The following is a 22,880-nucleotide window of genomic DNA, read 5'->3' on the forward strand; positions in this document are numbered from 1 at the left end:
TTTGAGGTCAAAGTATGAAGAATATTTAGAGGACTTGGGATGCCAGATATGAAGAGTTTTTGAGGACTTGGGATACCAAAGATGGAGAGAGGCTTACATTTTTGAGAAAAGCCAGGTTTTCAGATGTTTGCGGAAAACTTGGAGAGAGCTCAAGTTCCGAAGAGGGGAGTTAAGGTTGTTCCAAAGCTCAGTGATTTTGAAGGGGAGGGATGTCCCTAGCTTTCCTGTATGGAAAATGCCTTTTAGCGAGGGGAAGGATAGTTTTAATTTGTGGGATGGTCTGGTGGTATTAGGGTTTGAAGAATTCCAAGAAAGAGGGATAAAGGGAGGGAGGATACCGTGTAGGATTTTGAAAGCTAAACAGGCGCATTTAAAGTGGACCCTGGCGATTATCGGAAGCCAGTGAAGCTTGGACAGGAGCGGGGAGACATGGTCAAATTTACTTTTAGCGAAGATGAGCTTGGCCGCAGCATTCTGGATCCGCTGAAGTCTGTGAAGGTTTTTCTTTGTTAGGCTTAAGTAGATAGAGTTGCAATAGTCCAATCTGGAAAGGATGATGGATTGGACAAGGAGGGTAAAATGTTTTTGATGGAAGCAGGATCTAACTTTCCTCAGCATGTGAAGACTGAAAAAGCATTTTTTTACCAAGGATTGGAGGTGGTCATTGAAGGACAATGTGGAATCAATGATGACGCCCAAGACATTGCTCAAGAACTCAAGCTGCAGAGTGGAGCCAGAGGATAGTGGGATGGAGGTGGGTAATTGGTCTAGTTATGGGCCGAGCCAAAGAAGTCTTGTTTTGGACTTGTTCAGTTTCATTTGCACAGTGTGGGCCCAGGATTGTAGGTTCATTATACAAGAAGATATGTTCTTAGACAGGTTGGTGAGGTTCAAATCGGTCTCGAGGAGGACGAAGATGTCGTCAGCATAAGTGTAAATTGTTTCAAGGGGGGATAGATGGAGGAGTTTTAGATAGGGGAGAGCCTTGCGGGACTCCACAATTCGGTTTCCAGGGGGAGGTTGAGGTGCCATTCATGTTGACAGTGTAAGAACGAGAGCGGAGGAATTTAGAGGACCAGTCTAGGACTGTGGAGTTAATGCCTATCTCAGAGAGCTGGTAAACAAGAATATCATGGTAGACAACGTCGAAAGCAGCGGAACAGTCAAATTGTAGGAGGACGGCGAACTTGTTTCAAGAATGAAGTTGTTGAACCTTTGAGATCAGGGAGGACAGTAGGGATTCGGTGCTGAAGTTAGGACGAAAGCCATATTGATAGGGTAGAAGAATAGAGAATCTCTCTAAGTATGATGAGAGTTGGGTAGAAATGATGGACTCTAGCATCTTGGGCGATAGCTGGATGGTATGGAAGGGTCAAGGTCAGATTTTTTCAGTAGTGGGATCAGGACAATATGACCCATTTCTGGGGAGAAAAGGCCTGACTGAAAGGTGGAGTTTATAAGATTGGTGATAGAAGAGATGGCCTGTGCGGGAATATTCTCGTATAGGTAGGTGGGGAATGGGTCCAAGGAACAGTTACAGGATTTCAGTTTGAGGCAGAGATTGAGGACCAGGGATTCAGATATGTGCTCAAAGGTAGTCCAGGATCTGTCAGCTGGGATAGGGTTGGAGACCGTTAGGGTGGGAATGGAATCGGTGGGCACCAGGGAGTTGTAGGAGACTGAAGGAGGGAAGGAACATCTCAAAGCAGAGACCTTATCGTTGAAGAATTATGCTAGAACATCGGCTGAGGGAGAGGAGGGGAGCATGGTGGGGTCTCTTTTGGAGGTTAGGGAGCACCAGATGTTGAATAGTGTACTACTCTGATTGTTGGATCTGGAGATTTTGTCCCCGTAGAAGTTCTTTCTTGCTTTTTTTTGCGCTGTATTGCACAGCTTGATATTGACTCTCAACACTTATGATTTTAAAGTGTTCGAAGCTTGTGCAGATGAGGACAGAGCTTGCAGAAATGGGGCAGGGAAAGGGGCAGAGCTCATGGGGACGGGATGATGATGGTGACTTTGCAAGAGGTAACCAACAATTTAAATTATCTCTCCCTTCAAAATAAGGTATTAAAGGAGTCAAGATTTTTAGTCAATCTCTAATCTTTAAGTTTTCTCAACTTTGGAATGATCTTCCATTTCTTTTAAGGCGTCCGGCTCACTTCAATTTTTTCACAAATCTTTAAAAACTACTTTATTTGCTAAATACTTTGAAAATTAATTTCCCGAAATTTAGTCTTATGTTTTATGGTTTTTATTTGTTAAGTTAATTATTGTAAACTGAGTCGAGCTTTCTTAGAATGATGACTCGGTATATAAAGCCAAGTCTTAGATTAGATTAGACATTGTCCCCGTGTCATTCTCTACATGCTGATTTTAGGCACTAGCATTTACACCGGCCATAGACATGGCTTAGGTGGTTAGGCCTAAAGTTTCAACCAACCAAACCAGAATGGGGAAAGAAGAACCTCTGTATAAAAACAAGAAGAAACCACACAGAGTAGGGATAGACATAAGGCTTTCCAATAAATAGTCAAAGAGTCCCACAGGTAGAACAACCGTCATAATATTTATTGAGACACAATTTTGCTCTATTTGGCTATTTATTGGAAGGGCATTCTATTCCTCCTCTGTGGTTTCTTCAGGTCTACATTTTGGTACATAACTCTAGACGTATGCTAATATTCTGTAACAGACATGGTGTCCAACTCTGCCATTATAGAATACTAGTTAATGCCCAGTTTTTTTGATGACTAATTGTAGCCGTCATTTTTTTTAGAATTCTAGAACTCTCTCTTCTTGTCTTCCTTTGATACGAAGCTGCGTGCAATATTGTTTTTTATATTCCATCTAAGGCCTGCCCAGGGTCTCATCATTGTATAGGAACAGTTTGAGCTTTGTGACTTTATGCAGTGAAAGATGATATACTAAACTAAACTAAACTAAATCTTAAGTTTATATACCGCATCCTCTCCACGGAAGTGGAGCTTGGCACGGTTTATAAGAACTTAAAATATAAGAAGAGAAAGGAAAAGGTTTACATGAGCTTATATATAGAATGGAAGAGTAAGGGGGAAAATAGAATTACATGCTAGAGAAGAGCCAAGTTTTCAGTTGCTTGCGGAATAGTTGGAGAAAGCCCAGGTTCCGCAACGGGATATTAAGGTCGTTCCAGAGACCTGTGATTTTGAAGAGAAGAGATTTTCCCAGTTTACCGGCATAGAGAATACCGCGTAGAGAGGGGAAGGATAGTTTATATCTTTGGGCGGGTCTGGTGGAGTCAGGACTCGAGGAGTTAAAAGATAGTGGGATTAGGGGAGGAAGGATGCCATGAATGATCTTAAAAGCCAGGCAGGAGCATTTGAAATTCCTGTTTTGTGTAACAGGTATCATATGATTATTGATAGAGTTCCCCGGTGGATTTTCCTATATCAACCAATCCGGGCTTGCCTGACTGCTAGCCACTCGAGCTGCAACACTGGACCACGAAATCTATAGACCACAACCAAACCACGACCAAAACCTTCAAAAAAGAAATAAAAACCCTTCTATTCAAAAAACACATAAAACCGATCTAACACAGTCAGAACTGTCCCATGCAACACTTGCTACACTCTCTAAACCATAGCAATTTAAAAAAGATACAAACTACTCCTTATATACTTCTAATGTCCTGACATTTCATATGTAATCCGCCTTGAACCGCAAGGTAATGACGGAATAGAAATCACTAATGTAATGTAATGTAATGATGTTGGTCTTCTACAGATATAGGAAAATTGTGACCAATAACTGCACAGATGGCCTGAGAGAACAGTATTCAGCAAAGCCTCAGCAGTGTCTCGGCAAGGCTCCCCATGGGCTCCAACTTACCACCAGCAACAGCAAACTGGCAGCAGACCTAGGAAACAATGTCACATTCCTTGTTCATTTGGAAGAGGTAGGTCGTTCCTACAACGATGCCCAGTCTAAGAAGATGAAAATAATGTTGAGCTTCACTGTATATATGGTTTTATAAATTATTATTATTATAATGATGCGCATGAAAGAGGAGATTATGATATTCATTTTCAAAGCAGATAGATGTCTCAAAATGCCTCCCAAAATGGACATCTGACTAAAATATCCAGATTGCAATTTTGGAACAGTAGAATTTGGACACCCTACACTGCGATGTGTAATAGAGGCTTTTTTTGGGTGGGACTAGGGAGAGCCCAAAACTAGGACATCCAACAATAATCAAGCGGGAAGAAATGCCCAAGTCTATAAAGGAGTTTTTTTAAAAAATTTAGACCCATTTCAATCACGTCCTACAAATAACGTGCTCTGATTGAGCAGTTGACCACTGGAGGGTATAAGGCATGATCCCTCGTGAATTCCCCCACCTCCAGTAGTTACTCCTTAAAATGATACTGGAAAGACGCACTAACCCCCTCTTTTACAAAGGTGCGCTAAGCTTTGTAGCACGCGCTAAACCCGTGCTAAACGCTAACGCGCGCATGTTATCCTATGGACGCGCTAGCGGTTAGCGCACGTGTTGACTTAGCGCGCGCTAAATCGCTTAGCGTGCCTTTGTGAAAGAGGGCCTAAGTTTCTTCACAACGACAGGTGCTTTGGGTGTTCTTCACAAAACCATGCAGGCCTTGTGGCCGGTGCAGTGGACTATAAGCTAGGGGATCCAGGTTCAAATCCCATTTCAACTCTCTCTTTTTTTTTTTTTTTTTTTGCAAACGTTTAAATTATGAGTCTTTCAGAAATAAAAAGATACATCAACTGTGCCTAAATAATACATATCATACCTTATACTATGGGCTCCTTTTACAAAGGCGCGCTAGCGGTTTAACGCGCGTAATAGCGCACGGTAAACCGCCGGACGCGCTAGCCGCTACCGCCTCCGCTTGAGCAGGCGGTAGTTTTGGGCCAGCGCGGGGGTTAGCGCATGATAAAAAAAGTCGCGCACGTTAACCCCGCTAGCGCGCCTTTGTAAAAGGAGCCCTATGAGTTTATCTTGTTGGGCAGACTGGATGGAAAGGTCTTTCTCTGCCGTCATCTACTGTGTATGACACCTGAAACCCTGAGTTGCATATTCACATAGTGTGACATAGCAAAGGAGGGCAGTCTGTCCATTAGTTATTCTCATGAAAAATACATGATTAAATGAACTTGTCTCTTCTTTGATATTTCTAGGCCGTAGACTGTAAAGTCTGGTATTTTCCTAGATTCCAAATGCTGAAGTTGCCATCTAATCAAGCCATTGTGATATCACTGCTGAGGTTGGCTCTTAGGCATTGGTGGAATGAGGCATTATGACATCACAATCTCAGCTCTGTAATGCTGCTACTCTTTGGGTTTCTGCCAGGTAACATAGTTACATAGTAAATGGCGGCAGATGAAGACCCGAACGGTCCATCCAGTCTGCCCATTAGTTATTCTCATGAAAAATACATGATTAAATGAACTTGTCTCTTCTTTGATATTTCTGGGCCAGAGACTAAAGTCCACCTAGGTTCCAACTGCTGAAGTTGTCATCTAAGTTCACTCCAACCATCCCGTTGCTTGCAGGATATCTACTGTAAAGTCGGGCCAGTAACGTCCTCGTGTTCCAAGTTAGTGGCGTTCCCATTGATGCCCTCCGCAGCCCATCCTACACCGAATCACCAGATATTGGACACAAACCATACAAGTTTGTCCAATACCGACCTTAGTTCTTTAAGATACTTCCCTGACTCTGGAGGCTCACCTTTCAAAATAACAGAGTTCATAAGGATACAACCACCCAGACAAGCATTATCCTTTGATGTGATTGGTCCTTGAAAACTAACGGCAAGTAATTTTAGGGTTTGTTTTGTATTTTTTTTTTTTTTTTTTTGCAGTAGTTAACCTAACTTGAGCAACAAAGCAATCGAGGCTTTGTTACCATTTGGATTTTTTTATCTTTGCGAACTTGGATTTCCATCTCTGATAGAAATTAAATTGAAAAAGAAAAGAGAGAACGACTTCTGATGGTGGATGATGAAATGTGTGCTTGCTTGTCAACTATCGAGCTGCGTTTTGAGTTCATTTGCACTCAAGAAACAAGCACATCCATCGCATTGATTAGCGATTCTATTTTATCTATTTAAGTTTCATTATTGTTACAATTACCCGTACATATTTTAAAGGACTTTAAATAAATAACTCTCAAATTTAATTTTTGTGTTGGTTTTGCAATTTTATAATTTCATTTATAATGTGCCGTGAAAAGCATTTGCTCCATTTAATGCGCCGGAGCTAAAATATTTTTGAGAGACATTGGGTTAGACTATTCTAACGCGCTCTGTTTGGGATTATCTCCGACCAGCTTGACTGCACTTTCAGAATTCAGCAGCATGCATAATTGGTGGTCTAAGAAAATTTGAGCATTTCATCAATGCTGAAACATTTGTATTCGCTCCTGGTCAAATATCAAATTCAGTATAAGATCTTAACTCTGATATTCAAAAGTCCTTTTAGGACTGCTCCATGGTATTTTTAAAGAGTTGTGCGGCTTTACACTGCTAGTAAACCTTCAAGAAGAGAAAAGTGATGGTGCCAGACTTAAGACTAGTGTGTCATACTGTGACCAGTAATAGTGCCTTTTCTTTGGTGAGCCCATATTTGTGAAATGCTCTCCCTGGGCATTTGTAGTTCTGTACTTCTGTTGAGAAATAACAAATGGCACTAAAAACTTATTTGTTTGTACTAGGGCTACCAGATTTTCGGATTTTCCCAGACATGTCCTCCTTTTCGAGGATATGTCCAGGGGTCCGGACGGCTTTTCAAAACTCGGCACTTTGTCCGGGGTTTGAAAAGCTTCACGTCAAAATCGCATCGGGAAGGGGCATCCGCACATGCGCAGACACAACACGGTGATGTCTGGGGGGTGGGGCTGGGGGACAGAATGGGGCATGGCACAGGTGGAACTGGGCAGAACTGGGTGGGCCTAGGGGGTGTGGCCATGGATCTGGATTTTCCTTCTGGTAACCTTAGTTTGTACAGACCTAGTCAATATCTTAAAGTTGGTGCAGGGTTTTGAATGGGTACGGTTAAGGGACCCATGGCCACGCCCCCAGGCTCACCCAGTTCTGTCCAGTTCCAGCCCCGCCCCCAGAAGGCATCAATGTTGTGTCGGCACATGTGCGAATGCCCATTCCCGATGCGATTTTCACGGGGAGGGGCCTAAAGCATTGATTGGCTGAGGTGCCTCGGGATTCTCCCTGGGAGGAGTCTGGGAGGAGTCCGAGGTGCCTCAGCCAATCAGTGCCTTAGGCCTTTCCCCATGCATCAGATGATGTGCCAGGGCAGGGCCTAAGGCTGCTATTGGGCGGCGGGTGGCCGGAGCAGCAGGAGCAGGAGGACTTACCTCCTGCTCCTGAAGATTGATGCGGCGTAGCAGCAGGAGGATCCAGGCACCTCTCCTCCTCCCGAAGAGGAGGGGGGAGGGGAGGTGCATTTGTTTGTGAGGGCCACATTTTTTTGATAGGCCTGCCTGTCTTTTATTAATTTTTTTTATGGGGCAGATATTTTGCGTGTGTAACACATGCAAAATATCTGTGCCATGGAAAAAAATGAATAAAAGAGACAGGCAGACCTGTCAAAAAATCTGCAGCAGTTGGGTTTGTCAGTAGTAAAATCCGACTCAAAATAGCCAAGCAATTGTTGGTGAATCAATCGTTTGGCTATTTTGCATGGGGTTTTACTAATTTGCATGGGAGGATTGGTATCGGATAGCTATAGGCCTTAGTGAATAGTGCAGGAGGAAAATTTGGTTGCAGAGGGCTCGCAAACTGATCGGTACACGATCAGTTTGCTTAGTGAATCCTGGCCCAAATTAGGCACCTAACATCCAATTAAGTGCAATTTACAACAATTATGAGGTGCTAATTGTTAATTATCAGCGCTGATTAAGTCTATCAAACAATTAAGTTAGCTGCCTACATTGGCAGCTAACTTTTGGTGCATTACATAGAATATGGAGATCATCATTTAATTAAACTCTGGAATTCATTGCCAGAGAATGTGATGAAAGCAGTTAGCTTAGCAGGGTTTAAAAAAGGTTTGAATAATTTTCTAAAACAAAAGTCCACAAGCCATTATTAAGATGGACTTGGGAAAAGCCACTGCTTATTTCTAGGTTAAGCGGCATAAAATCTGTTTTACTCTTTTGGGATCTTGCCAGGTGCCTGTGACCTGAATTGGCCACTAGTTGGAAACAGGATAATGGGCTTGATGGACCTTTGGTCTGTTCTAGTATGGCAACATTTATATCTTTATGATACATGCCAAACTGGGATTTTGGTGCCTGTTATCACCAGTGCCTTGTGCCAGTGCCTCACCTGACCCACCAGAGGGGTGGACATGAAAAAGAGGGAGGACAGATACTGGATCACATATGTTGGAGGGTGTGTGTGTGGGGGGGGGGAGGGAATGGAGAGAGAGACACCAGATTACAGCTAGGGAGAGGGGCCAAAGAAAAAGTTGGCTTGGGGCACCACAGTTCCTTGAGCTGGCTCTGCCTGTAATTTACATATAATGGTGACAGTATTCTGTTATTTGGATACTAGTCTTTAAGCCCGTTACATTAATGGATGCTAGAAGAGATGTGTGTGTCTGTCATTCTTTCTTTCTCTCTCTCTCCTTGGCCGCTTTCTGTCTGTCTTTCTTTCTTCTGTCGTTCCTTGGCCACTATCTGTTTGTCTGTCTTTCTGTCTCTCTCTCTCCTTGGCCGTTGTCTGTCTGTCTTTTTTTTTCTGTGTGTCTTTGACTCCTTGGCCGCTGTCTGGTTTTGTTTTGTTTTTCTTTCAATCTCTCTCCCTGGCCCCCTTTCCTTCTGTGTGTGTCTTTCACTCCCATCTACCTGTCTTTCAGTGTGTGTATTTCTATTTCTGTCAGTCTATCAATGTCCTGTCTCTTTTTTTTCTTTCAATCTCTCTCCCTGGCCCCCTGTCCTTCTGTGTGTGTCTTTCACTCCCACCTACCTGTCTTTCAGTGTGTGTATTTCTATTTCTGTCAGTCTGTCAATGTCCCGTCTGTTATTTTTCTTTCAATCTCTCTCCCTGGCCCCCTTTCCTTCTGTGTGTGTCTTTCACTCCCACCTACCTGTCTTTCAGTGTGTGTATTTCTATTTCTGTCAGTCTATCAATGTCCTGTCTGTTTTTTTTTCTTTCAGTCTCTCTCCCTGGCCCCCTGTCCTTCTGTGTGTGTCTTTCACTCCCACCTAACTGTCTTTCAGTGTGTGTATTTCTATTTCTGTCAGTCTGTCAATGTTCCGTCTGTTTTTTTTTTTTCTTTCAATCTCTCTCCCTGGCCCCCTGTCCTTCTGTGTGTGTCTTTCACTCCCACCTACCTGTCTTTCAGTGTGTGTGTGTGTGTGTGTTTCTATTTCTGTCAGTCTATCAATGTCCCTTCCCACTTTCTCACATACTTTTTTTTTATCACGTGTTCTGTTGGAAAGGGCAACCGGCACACAGGAAAGTAAACCGCCTCATAGCTCCCAACGTGCGGACACGCCAAACATGCACATACCGTACGCTCCAACATTTCTCTGCCGACCATGGAGCTACGGACGCAGGGAGCCACAAAGATTGAAGTGCGCATGTGCGCTAAGGGTATTATTAGATAGGATGGTAAGTGGCAGCCCTGCCCATGCTGTGCTCATTTCCTGCCCCTATGTATGCCTATCTTGCCATTTAACATAGAAACATAGAGGAGTGGTTTTACAGAATTTAATGAGAATATTGAGATTTTCATAAATGTAAGAACTCCAGTATGTTGAACTGTGTGGTACTGCTTTAAGGAATATTGAAAAGATTATTTTTATATGCGGGGATTAAAGCTGGAACTATTCCTTAAAAGTACATTAGAGAGGAGCAACCTTTTTTCTCAAAATTTTCAATATGGTATTTAGTTGGTTTATTTTAATTTATACAGTGGAACCTCGGTTTGCGAGTAACCCGGTTTGCGAGTGTTTTGCAAGATGAGCAAAACACTCAGCAAACTTTTGACTCGCAAACGAGCACTTACAGCCCAGGAAGTGCCGCTTCGGGGGATTCCTCTTCCGTCTTCCAGCCAGCATTCCAAGTCGGGTGCCTTCCGCAGGTTGGAGGGCCTCTGTCTGGGCCTGCACGGCCGGGTGCCGCCCCACCTGCGCGTTGCGAGTGATGCGCACAACGTCAATCATCGGTGTTGAGCGTGGCGTGCGGGTGGGGCGGCAATCGGCTGCGTGGGCTCAGATGGGGGCTCTCCAGCATGCGGGGGGCATCCGACGTGGAGGGCTGCTGGCGGATGGAGGAGGCACTGTGGGGTTCTTCTTCAGATGACGAATGGAGGAGACGGCGCTACAGCACCCGGTGCCCGACAGGTACAGACCCCGGGTTCTGGAACGAATTGTCGGTGTTGCCACTATTTTCTGTGGGGAACTTTGCTTTGATAAACGAGCTTTTTGGATTACAAGCATGCTCCTGGAACGGATTATGCTCGTAATCCAAGGTACCACTGTAATTCCTTTTAAAATTGATTCATTTAGGGCTCCTTTTACTAAGCTGCGTTAGGGCTTTAACTCACGGAATAGCGTGCGCTAAATTGCCCCGCGCGCTAGACCTTAACGCCAGCATTGAGCTGGCGTCAGTTCTAGCCGCGTAGCGTGAGTTTAGCGCACGCGAAAATGCTGCGTGCGCTAAAACCGCTAACGCAGCTTCGTAAAAGGAGCCCTTAATATTTCTGTATCGGTGGTTTATTGATTGAATAATAATAATAATAACTTTATTCTTATATACCACCAACAATCTTGCGACTTCTAGGCGGTTTACAATAAAGAGAAACTGTACATACAGCGAGTTACAGAGTATAGCAGTGTACTTCTGAAGTGCCATGCGGCTTACAGAGAATTGGAAAAATTCCATAGATTGAATGGGGTATTCATAGTTTGTGATTGGGGGTTAACAGTTTACAGTTTACAAATTCAGTTTTGGGAATGATATTGCGAAGGGGGCTATTGTCCTGGTTCGTTACCTAGGTGTTTCGAGAACAGGTACGTTTTTAGGTGTTTTCTAAATTCTCCGTAGTCGTTTGTGTGAGTAATTAGTTTTTCTAAGTCTTTGCCCCATAAGGCTGCTTGATACGATAGAAGAGGGAGGCGTTCGGTTTTTTTTCTTCTTCTTCTTTGCCTTGATACATTTGTATGCGAAGAATGAATGGCCAGAGAGCCATCGTGTGAAATAGAAATAATCGTTAGGGTTGGTTTGTTTTTAATTTGTAGCATATTGTATATATTTTGAGAAAGCTTTCAGAAACTAGTACTCAGAAGATATATTTTGTCAAACAAAATCTCACCCTCTGGCAAAAAATGTGGATTTCTGTTTTAGCCTTCCATTCTGCACGTACAAGGATTTTGCTTTTGGTATGGATTTAAATAACTTATGTCAATGGAAGAGTAGCTTTTAAATAAGCAATTTCATAAAGAGTTATATTCATTTTTTTTTGTCCGTTTTTTTGCCATAAGTAAATAATAATAACAATTTATATACCGCAGGACTGTGAAGTTCTATGCGGTTTACAATGATTTAAAAGTATTACAGATCGAGTGGATTAAACAAAGTTCAGAGTTAGTGAATAACAGTTCTAAAGATCATTTGTCGAGGACTAAGATTGTATAGGTCAGTTACCTAAGTACTTCAGGAACAGATGTGTTTTTAGGCGTTTCCTGAATTCCCTATAAATAGTAGGCACGAGCAGTTGTTCCAGGTCTTTACCCCATAATGCTGCTTGATGTGAGAAAACTTTTGGTGATGACTTTTAAATTTACAACTGTTAACCGGTGAAGAGACAAAGTTCGGGTGTGAGCTTCTCCTATGTCGGTTGGTTGCTTTCTAAACAGTTACTGTTCAGCAATCTTTGAAGGGTTTTCATTTTCATATTGGCCTGTTTCCCATGTAGAGAATTTTCTTAATACAGGTCAACTAGGTTGGGAGGACATAAGAGGACATACTGGGATGGACCGAGGGTTCATCAAGTCCAGTATCGTGTTTCCAATAGTGGTCAATCCAGCTTACATGTACCTGGCAAGATCCCAAAAGAGTAAAACAGATTTTATGCTGCTTATCCTAGTAATAAGCAGTGGATTTTTTACAAGTGCATCTTAATAATGTCTTTTTGAATTTTCTTTTAGGAAATTATCCAAACCATATTTAAACCCTGCTAAGCTAACTGCTTTCACCACATTCTTTGGTAATGAATTTCAGAGTTGGCACCAGTTAGTGGTTGTGCACCCAACTGCCTTAGCCACTATTTTAGAAGTCGGGTGTGCAAATTCTACCATGCCCAACAGTTAAGGTATGTAGATGTTGGGGAGGGGTGGGGGGGTGGCATGGATAGGTAAGGAACATAAATAAGAGTTAAGGGCTGGATTTTGTAACCAATGGCAATATCGACGGCTGCCATAAAAGCAGCCACCAATTGTGCGCCAATTACGCATCGGTGATAGTTTCAGAATCACTCCTATGAGAAAGATAGACGCCAGAATTACAGGCCATGGTTTTCCGTGCCTACATTTCTGGCACCTATCTTTGCATGAATTGCGTCTATTTAGGTGCTTTAGGCCACCTAATGCCACGTCCAGCGATGGCCATGTGCACTTTGGCATTTGGTGGCCTAAAGCGCCTATGTAGGTACGATTCTGATGCCTTATATTGATCCCCTCTTTTGCTAAGGTGTGCTAACTGATTAGCATGCACTAAACGCTAATTCATCCATAGACTAGCCTGCACGCGTTAGCGTTTAGTGTGCGTTAAATCGATTAGCGCACCTTAGTAAAAGAGTAGGTAGTTCAATCTCACCATTTTTTGTTGTTTCTAATGGCGTTCTTCAATTAACTTATGTGCCGGTAGGACACCTACTGACGCCTGGAATAGTTTAAGTCAGGGGTAGGGAACTCCGGTCCTCGAGAGCCGTATTCCAGTCGGGTTTTCAGGATTTCCCCAATGAATATGCATGAGATCTATTTGCAGGCACTGCAAATAGGGAAAATCCTGAAAACCCGACTGGAATACGCTCTCGAGGACCGGAGTTCCCTACCCCTGGTTCAAGTAGTCGCTTGAACGTTTGCAGAGGCAAATTTAAAATCTTTCAAAATTATGTTAAAAAGCAGTGTTTTTTAAAAAGAAGCATTCGGGCAAGATTTAAATCAATCCCATATTACTCACATATTCTAAATGTTCTAGATCAGGGCTGCCCAAGTCCGATCCTCGAGATCTACTGGCAGGCCAGGTTTTCAGGATATCCACAATGAATATGCACGAGAGAGATTTGCCTGCACTGCCTTCTTGGTATGCAAATCTTTTCATGCATGTTCATTGTAGATATCCTGAAAACCTGGCCTGCCAGTAGATCTCGAGGACCGGACTTGGGCAGCCCTGTTCTAGATCAAGGGTCTCCAAAGTCCCTCCTCCAGTCAGGTTTTCGGGATTTCCCCAATGAATATGCATGAGATCTATGTGCATGTACTTCCTTCAGTGCATATTCATTGGGGAAATCCCGAAAACCTGATTGGAGGAGGGACTTTGGAGACCCCTGTTCTAGATCTTCAGTCAGCAGTCTGGTGAAATTTTAAAGCTCAATGGTATTATTTAGGAGTGAATGCTTTTTGGTATGGTTGTTGTTTGTATGATTAGATTTATCTTGCTCAACAATGGAGTTTTTCTTAGTATGTTTGCTGTTTGTAAGATCCAAATAAACAACAAAAAGTCAAACAGGACAAGAACCCACTGGTTCAAAATCACACAAAAAGCAGTGGGAACGTACAATGAACACTCCACAAAAAATATTTTGTACCACCTCGACCACCACAAATCTGTGGCCCTTATCTCTTTAGATCTTTCCGCGGCATTCGACACAACAGATCATAAACTTCTTCAACGACTGTAAAACATAGGAATTAGAGACCAAATCTTGGACTGGTTTACATCTTATTTTTCCTACAGGACTTCCACAGTGATTTTTGACGGGACTTCCTCTAACTACACTTCTACAAAGTTTGGTATCCCCCAGGGTTCCATCCTGTCATCCCTACTGTTTAACATTTTTTGGGCTCCTCTCTTGACACTTGCTCAATCTATAGGATTTACCATATTTGCATATGCTGATGATATTCAATTGGTTCATCCAATAGACCTTAATGATCCTAAAGAAGTACCTGTCATCAATCAAAAACTTACAAAAAATCACGATTGGCTCGTTGCTAATATGTTAGCCCTAAATGTCAGCAAAACAAAAGTTATGATCTTCCCAGTTATGATCTTCCACGTAAACCCAATCTCAATTTCAACTACTCCTCTGCAAATAGTCCCCTACCCTCAAACTTCTAGATGTCATGATTGATACATAACTAACATATCATAACCAAATTAGTACAGTAATTCGTAGCTGTTTCCAAAGATTGCGAATGATCTGCTCCCTTTCTAAATTACTTAATTCTCAATCCATAAATATCTTGATCCATTCATTGATAATTTCTCGCCTAGACTACTGTAATTCCCTTTACAAAGGAATAACACAAAAAGAACTTAGGTGCCTGCAGATTGTGCAGAACACAGCTATTAAGGTTATATTTAAGGCCAAAAATATGACCATGTCACGCCGCTATTTATTAAGGCCCACTGGCTTCCAATAGAACACAGAATAGCTTACAAAATTCTTCTGTTAAAATCCGTTCTTCCAATACCCCTGATTTCTTGAATAAAATACCGATTCCTCATGATCCCTAAAGAACCCTCCGCTCCATTTCCCAAAACCTTCTTGCTGTATCTTCCCTGAGACATATTAATATAATGCGCCCATACATTTTTTTCAATTATCGCTTCCTCTTTGTGGAACGCCACTCCGAAGTATTTAAGAGAAGACATGACTATTTCAGACTTTAAGTCTAAACTTAAAACCTCCTATTTAAGGACGCTTTTAGGCCCTGATTCTCCAAAGTGACGTCACGATTTTAGGCAGCTGTAGGCGTCCTACAGCTTTCTAATCAGCCAATCGGGATGCACGTTTTTTTAAAAAAAATGCTCCCCAGGCAAGCCTGAAGGCACCTCCGGGAGCCTAGGGAGATCCGCAAGATGCCTAAGCTCATCTAAGGGCCTTAGGCGAACCTAGGCGGCCCTACGCGTCTCCCTAGTAGAGGAGAAGCTTAAAATGTAGGCCAGCAAAATGCTGGTCTACATTGTAAGTAGACGCGGCCGCTATACTTATCGCGGCAAGGGATCTCTCTACCGCTATAAGTATAGCGGGCCGCGGCTTGTCCGATCGCTGGCAGGAGGGTGCCCAATCCCTCCTGCCCGAAGACGCACCCCCCCCGACACTACCGACCGCCCCCCCCCCCCCCGACATTACCGATCTCCCCCCCCCCCCCGACAATATCAATCGCTGGCAGGAGGGTGCCCAATCCCTCCTGCCCGAAGACGCACCCCCCCGGCGCTAACAACCCCCAAACCTCCACTCCACCAAACCTGTTCTTATGGCCAGATGGGTCTTGCACGTCCAGCCGGCAGGCACGCCTCGTCGAAATGAGGCGGGCCTACCCCTTCCCGGCCCATCCCGCCGAAGCCTAAGGCCTGATTGGCCCAAGCTCTAGAAGCCTGGACCAATCAGGCCTTAGGCATAGCGGGTCCGCCCATCCCCACTAAGCCTAAGGTCTTGTACTGCTAAGTCTTTATATGATATTCCTTTGTTGTACCCTGTATTTTTAAAATATATGTATTTTTAATATGGTATGTACACCGCCTTGAATTCTGATTTGGCGATATAATAAGATTTTAATAAACTTGAAACTTCAAGCTATATGAACTATTTAGTTTGCAGGCCATTGGTTGGACAATATTATAATGTTCGTAATACTTTGACTTAATAATTCCCCAGTTTAAAGGGAATTGTATCTAAAAGATTGTACGCAGTCTCCTTTCCTTATCCGGCCACTTCTGTGTGGTCTATCTTGCCAATTCAAATATGATCTACAGTAATGCTTATGATCTTTAAAAAAAAGCGCTCAAAACTTTCTTGTTTCAGAAATTCAAACTTAGTAATTAATGATTGGGATATCTTGTTCTATATGTACATCCTAGTTAATCTTGTTCTTTGTACGTAATGTGTTATAAACTATTTATTGGCAATAGCGGAATAATATAAATTATTTAACTATAACTAGGGGTTATGGGCCTAACAACCAAGCATTTTCACCAGCCTTTGAATGAGGTAAGTCTGTGGTCCCCAAGCTTTTTCATGTAAAGAGCTGCCGTGTGAATACGAGAAAGCGTTGAGGGCCACCAAAAGATTTCAAGCGTCCACATTTTGTAAACCACCTTAACCTGCTTCTTCAGACTGGATTTTAGGTAAGCTAAAAAAGCAGAGAAGACCAGACTATCAAGCTGGAAAATATGCTTTAATAAAATCCATATATAGTAGAACCAGAAGCCGGACCCCGACACGGAACATGCTTCGGCTGCAAAGCCTACATAGGAGTCCTTAACATAATCCACTAATCAGTTGACCAAAAGGTTGTATAACGTGAACCAGTCTTGTACTGTGTCTAAGTAGCTACAACTGATCCACAATAGATCAAAAATCAAGGAAAAACTAACTTAGGAAAAATGATGCAAGTTAACTGATATGGGCATCTAATATATTCTATATCCCTCCTTTCTTTTCCTTCCGGGATTGAGAGATGAAAGCAGTCAGCTGGAAGGGCTCAAAGAAAACATATTTTTGAGAATTCTATTGTATAATGCACTTGTAAGGATAACAAAGATAAAAGGTTGCTCCAAGAGCTATAATTCCCGGTTTTAACATTAGAAATTCTTTTCTTCGCCTTTGTTTATCCTTAGCCAAGTCGGGGAACATTTGAATCTTAAATCCCAAGAATTCTTTTACTCTATTTTTAAAGAAAAGTCTCAAAATCCAGTTTTTATCCAGTTAGGGCTAATGTTGCCACCAGTGTTGTCGAAGTGGCCATTTCTCTATCTGATAATTACAATAAAGCTGATACATCTATTGGTCCTTGACTATTTTCCTGTTGATGATTTTGGTTTTTCTTGGGTAAATAATAAACCTGTGTAAATGGAGGCAATGAGTCTTCAGGCACTTCCAATATTTCCATCAGATATTGTTTTAACATTTCACGAGGAGTGATTGTTATAATTCGTGGAAAGTTAATCAGTCTGATGTTATTACCTCGAGAAATTTTCAAATGTCTCAATCTTCCTTCTTAAATTCACGTTATCTTTCATTAAAGCTTCTTGAAGTTGTTTGGAAGATTTTAATTCATTTTTAATGTTGTCTAAAGATATCTTAGAGTCACCAAAATCTTGTTTATCTGGGTAATTTCCTTTTCTTGATCTTTTATTTTCCCTTCCACTTGCACATGCTGGGTATTCACTGTTTTCACCAAATTGGCCACCAGATCCCACAAAGCGTCCAAGGTAGCTTCTTGGGGCTTTAGTAGGGCATTGCAAGTGTGTTTGTAAAAAAAACTTTGCTCACCAGCCGATAGCTCTCCTCCACTTCCACTAGCTTGGGTGGGTCTAAGTTCTGCTGTTACGGCAACCTTGACCATATTCAGGCTCTCCTGCAAAGCCTGTGAGCCTGAGTCAGTTTTCTCCACACAGCTCCGTGTAGCCTCCGGGGGAGAACACATCCCGACTTCCGGTAGGTTCTCAACCTCTGGGGAGCTGGTAGCTCAGGGATGCGAAGGAGGAGGTCTAACGTCGGGACTTAACGTGGTCTCCAAACTTCGCTGAGACGCTTCCATTCCTTTTGCCTGGAGTGTCTCAAGTGGCAGTGTCCCCGACGGTGTCATGATGCCCTGCATTCGCCTTAGCAATTCTTCGATGTTGCCAGTGGTTGCTGTTCCGGACCGCCATGAGGCTCCGGCGGCTCTCCTACCCTTTCTTTTCAGCATAGCAAGGTAAATAAGAACAAGTAATTGCTCCGCTATGAGCTGTCAAGAAAATTCCGCTCCAGCGTCTGCTCAGTAACTTGCATCAGCGGCCATCTTGGATCATGTATCGGATTTCTGCTATTTTTATTTCTTTATCCTCCTTTAGTTTATTTCCTTTTTGTACATCTTTTTATGTAGGTTTCTAGTTTTCAGTTCTGTAGCTTTTTCTTATCTATTCCCCTCCCCCTCCTTGATTTATAAAGAGCCTAGTGGTGAGTGTGGAAACTTGGGGAATTGGGTTCAGCTCCCGTTGCAGCTCCTTGTGATTCTGGGCAAGTCAACCCTCCACTACCCAAGGTCCAAAATAAGTACCTGTACATGATATGCCAATTCCTTTGATTGTAGCCACAGAAAGGCCGTGTCAAATCTCATTCCTTTTTTATTTTAATTATCCTATTCTCTCAGCCTCTCCAATAGATTTTTCCATCCCGCAGCCATTTTTTGTTCATTTTATTGTTTTCTTTATCCCTTTCATTCTCCTCTTCCCTCTTTGACAATCCTCCTCTTCTCCTACTATCCCTCCTTTCCCAGACCTTGACCTTTGTTCCCTTCCACATTTTGTTCCTCTTCTGCTCCTATCACACACTGTACATCTCTTTCCTTCTTCTGTCCTCCTTCTTTGTCTCTCTCACCACCCTAGTCCCCTTTCCTCCTCACCTTTCTCCTGTTCCACCCTTCCCATCCCTCTCTATCCCTCATCGTTCCCTTTCTTCCTCTTCACACCTTCATCTCATCTCTTTCCCGTTTTACTAAGGTGCGCTATGCGTTTTAGCGCACGCTAAATATACGCACACGCTAACCGCTAACGCGTCCATAGACTAACATGCGCACATTAGCGTTTAGCGTGTGGTTAGCACACACTAAATATTTAGAGCGCGCTAAAACACATAGCACACCTTAGTAAAAGGAGCCCTCAGTCTCCTTCTTGTGTTCTCTTCTGCTTTACCTATGTTCTTACTCTCATCGTTCCCCACCTCTTTCTTTTTCCACTCTATCTCCATGACAGTCTCCTCCATTTTTCCCATTCTTTCCTCGTATCTCTCTGCCACCTCCCCTGTCACGTTCTACTTTTCCTATTGCCACCGTCGCAGGCCATGGAAACCAGAAACTGTGAAGGAAGAGGGAGAAAGAGACCATGGGGATCTGCAGAAGAGGTTTGCTTGCTGCCCACCACCCCACTGCAGTCAATTTCTTAATTTTTTTTTTTTGGGGGGGGCATTGGGAGAGCATTTCCCCCTTGCCTCCTCCAGAGCCACTGCTATTCTCTCTTCCCTCCAGGTGAAGAAGTCTTGATGAGAGGGGAAGAAGGAGACATTTTCTGGTTCATACTGGGTCTACTGGAAAGACTATCAGAGGAACTGGTGAGCGGCAGGTCAGACCTACTGCTTCTTCCTCTGCCAGTTTTCCTCTAGTCAGAACTACACAGGACCTTGTTTATTTGGAGGCTCAATGCGCTTGTCTATGCCAGGTTCACTAAAGGGTTAATTTTACTTTGCTCGAAGAGCTGAGTGCGTATTTTCACTGGGTGATTTACAAATGCAAATCTATAGAAAGCACAGTATGAATGGAACTAGAGACCTGTTATTGTATCAATCTGAAATCCATCTGGCGTGTTTTCACCTTAATTTATATTCATAAGATCATGATAATTGTATGTAAGCATCTTTTCATATTTTATTTACTGTATACTAGGTTAGCAAAAAGGTGAGGGAGTCTTGGGGAGAGGGAGAAAGGAGAATATTGGATCTAATAGCTTAGTGAAATAATCAGAACTGCAATTTCCTTACTGCAAATTACATTATAATTCCCCTTTAAATCTTCATCAAGAGGAGGAAGATATCAAAGAGTTGAAGGTACAGAAGAAAATTAGGCTAATGAGAATCTCAAACTTTTTTTTAGCTCTGGCACACTAATCGTAGCAAATGTTTTTCATGGCACATTATAGTTGAACTTATAAAATTGGAAAACTAATAAAAAAAATTATTTATTTAAAGTTCTTTAAGCTTTGTATGGATCATTGTAACAATGTTGAAATTAAAGTAGAATTGCTGTTCAATGTGATGGAGGTGCAAATTAACTCAAAACGCGGCTCGAGAGTTGACAAGGAAACACACATTTCATCATCCAAAATCTGCAGTCGTTCTCTTTTTTTAAAAATTTAATTTCTGTCAGAGCTGAAAATCCAAGTTCGCAAAGATAAGAAGATTCAAACAGTAACAAAGTCAAGTTAGGATAACTTCTGCATAAAAAATAAAAATAAAATTACTTGCCATTAGTTTTCAAAGACCAATCACGTCAAAGAATGATGCTTGTCTGGGTGGTTGTATCAAAAGAACATAAGAATTGCCACTAAAGACCAGCGCCCTAACTGAGACCAGCCCTACCTGAGCACGTTCCGGTTCAGCGGGAACTTGTCTGACTTTGTCTTGAATCCCTGGAGGGTGTTTTCCCCCATGACAGACTCCAGAAGAGCGTTCCAGTTTTCCACCACTCTCTGGGTGAAGAAGAACTTCCTTACGTTCGTATGGAATCTATCCCCTTTCAATTTTAGAGAGTGCCCTCTCGTTTTCTCTATCTTGGAGAGGGTAAACAACCTGGCCTTATCTACTAAGTCTATCCCCTTCACTACCTTGAATGTTTTGATCATGTCCCCTCTCAATCTCTTCTTTTCGAGGGAGAAGAGGCCCAGTTTCTCTAGTCTTTCGCTGTACGGCAGTTCCTCCAACCCCTTAACCATTTTAGTCGCTCTTCTTTGGACCCTTTCGAGTAGTACCGTGTCCTTTTTCATGTACGGCGACCAGTGCTGGACGCTGTTCTCCAGGTGAGGTCGCTTATAACATTGACAGACTCTTGTGTACGCAATGTATATGTCATCTATTCTAGTGTATAGTTATGATGGAAATTTTTTAAAATAAAGTAAAATTCTGGAATCTCTCATGGCACACCCAGAATCTCTTTGGGGCACACTACTATGCCATGGCACACAGTTTGAGATACACTGCTGTAAGCTGAACAGGAGTCCTCCACGAACAGTCATGCCAGTGTGTGTGTGTGTGGGGGGGGGCTGTTTTACTATCATATTTTCAAAAGCAAGGGACAGGCAAGCTTTCAGGATTTCGGGGAACTGGCCTGTCCCTAGTGGTTGAAAACACAATATTGAAGCACCCCCACCCCCCGCACACACACACTGGGAGCAATGCAGTTGAAGGGCTCCTGCTAGCTTAGAGGGAACATTAGAAATTAGGCAAATATATACAGGTGGAGGGACATAATAAAAAAAAAACAAAGTCCCTTTTTGGCCTAAGGCCTTAAACGTTGAAAGTAAAAGCAGGGAAAATGTCCATAATTAAAAAAAACGTCCAAATGGACGGTTTTTTTGATAATGGCCTGCCTCTACATTCATCTATTTAAACGCCCAGACCACCACTACGTCTACACTTATACCCCACGACGTTGACACTTATACCCCATAATGAACCAAAAAAACGCCTAAGCCCCAAACATCCAACACAAGGGCTTTTAGGCGAAGGAGGAGCCAGTCCTTCGCCTAAAAGCTGGATTCTGTAACTGGTGTCTGTCAAAAACAACACCGGTTACAGAATCCACCCCCCCCCCACGACATCGGGGCAAGAGTGAGTCCAAGCCCTCTTGCCCCACGGCACCCCCGACCTCCCCAACGACATCAGGGCAAGAGGGAGTCCAAGCCCTCTTGCCCCATGGCACCACCGACCTCCTCCACGACATCGGGGCAAGAGGGAGTCCAAGCCCTCTTGCCCTGTAGCACTAACCCTCCCCCCAATTACATTCGGGGCAAGAGGGAGCCCAAGCTCTTTTGCCCCGCGGCACCGACCCCCCCCCCCTGATTACGATCAGTCCAGGAGGGAGCCCAAGCCCTCCTGGCCTCTCGTCCCCCACCCCCTAGACGATCGGGCAGGAGGGAGCCCAACCCCTCCTGCCCAAGCGGACCCCCCTACCCCCCACCCTCCACTACAATACAGGCAGGAGGGATCCCAGGCCCTCATGCCCTCGACACAACCCCCCCCAATGACCGCCCCCCGAACCCCCAATCGGCCCCCCCCCCCGCTGACCCCACGACCCCCCCACCCACAATCCCACCCCCCATACCTGTAAAATGTTGGCCGGACGGACGGGTGCCAAACCCGCCAGTCCAGCAGGCCAGCCAGCTGCAGAATGGGGCCAGATTGGCCCAGGCGTCTGAAACCCCGCCCACAGGTGGGGCCTAAGACGCCTGGGCCAACCAGAAAATGAGGGTAAATCAAGAAGTAAAGGCAAAATACATTTAACGGCTTTATTAGAAGTAACTGTAAGCAACGGAGTATATCGCTTTTCCATATAGTCCCCATGCAAGACGATACATTTGTTGTATCGTTCAACTAGCTTCTGCATTCCTGCAGAGAAGAAGTTTTTCGGCAGCTCCCGAAGCCAGATGAGCACCGCTTCCTTTACTTCCTCATGCTTTGTCATATGCTCTCCAGGTCGCAATGATGCACCCATGTCTCGTCACCAGAGACAATCCTCTCCAGAAGTCTTGGATTTTCTTCATACCGTCTCAGGAACTGGGTCACAACCTCTACACACTGTTGATTGTGCAGATCAGTAAGCTCTTTGGGAACCCATCATGTGCCGACTTTCTTGTATCCCAAGTCATTATGCATTATGGTAAATGCAGATCCATAGCTGATATCCAAATTTGCAACCAATTGAGACACATCCAGGTTTCAGGTTTATTTAAAAATTTGATATACCGTCTTATTAAAAATTCAAAGCGGTTTTACATAATATAAAAACAAAGTATAATAAGAACGTACATTAAAAACAAATTACAAACAATGCTACAAACAATCAAACGCACTGACAAACATTA

General features: G+C 43.3%; 1 protein-coding gene across 6 annotated transcripts in view; it reads left to right on the forward strand.

Annotated features, from left to right (window-relative positions):
• The window catches only part of SORCS3 (sortilin related VPS10 domain containing receptor 3), a 1,299,528-nt gene that overhangs the window by 1,190,122 nt on the left and 86,526 nt on the right, over nt 1-22,880 (forward strand). For all 6 annotated transcript variants that reach the window (XM_033941704.1, XM_033941705.1, XM_033941708.1 and 3 more), the window contains one exon: nt 3,769-3,940. In XM_033941704.1, coding sequence (XP_033797595.1) covers nt 3,769-3,940 — 172 coding nt within the window. The remainder of the gene's footprint in view (nt 1-3,768; nt 3,941-22,880) is intronic.

The sequence above is a fragment of the Geotrypetes seraphini genome, chromosome 4, assembly GCF_902459505.1.
Source record: "Geotrypetes seraphini chromosome 4, aGeoSer1.1, whole genome shotgun sequence".
In the NCBI taxonomy this organism is placed as follows: domain Eukaryota; kingdom Metazoa; phylum Chordata; class Amphibia; order Gymnophiona; family Dermophiidae; genus Geotrypetes; species Geotrypetes seraphini.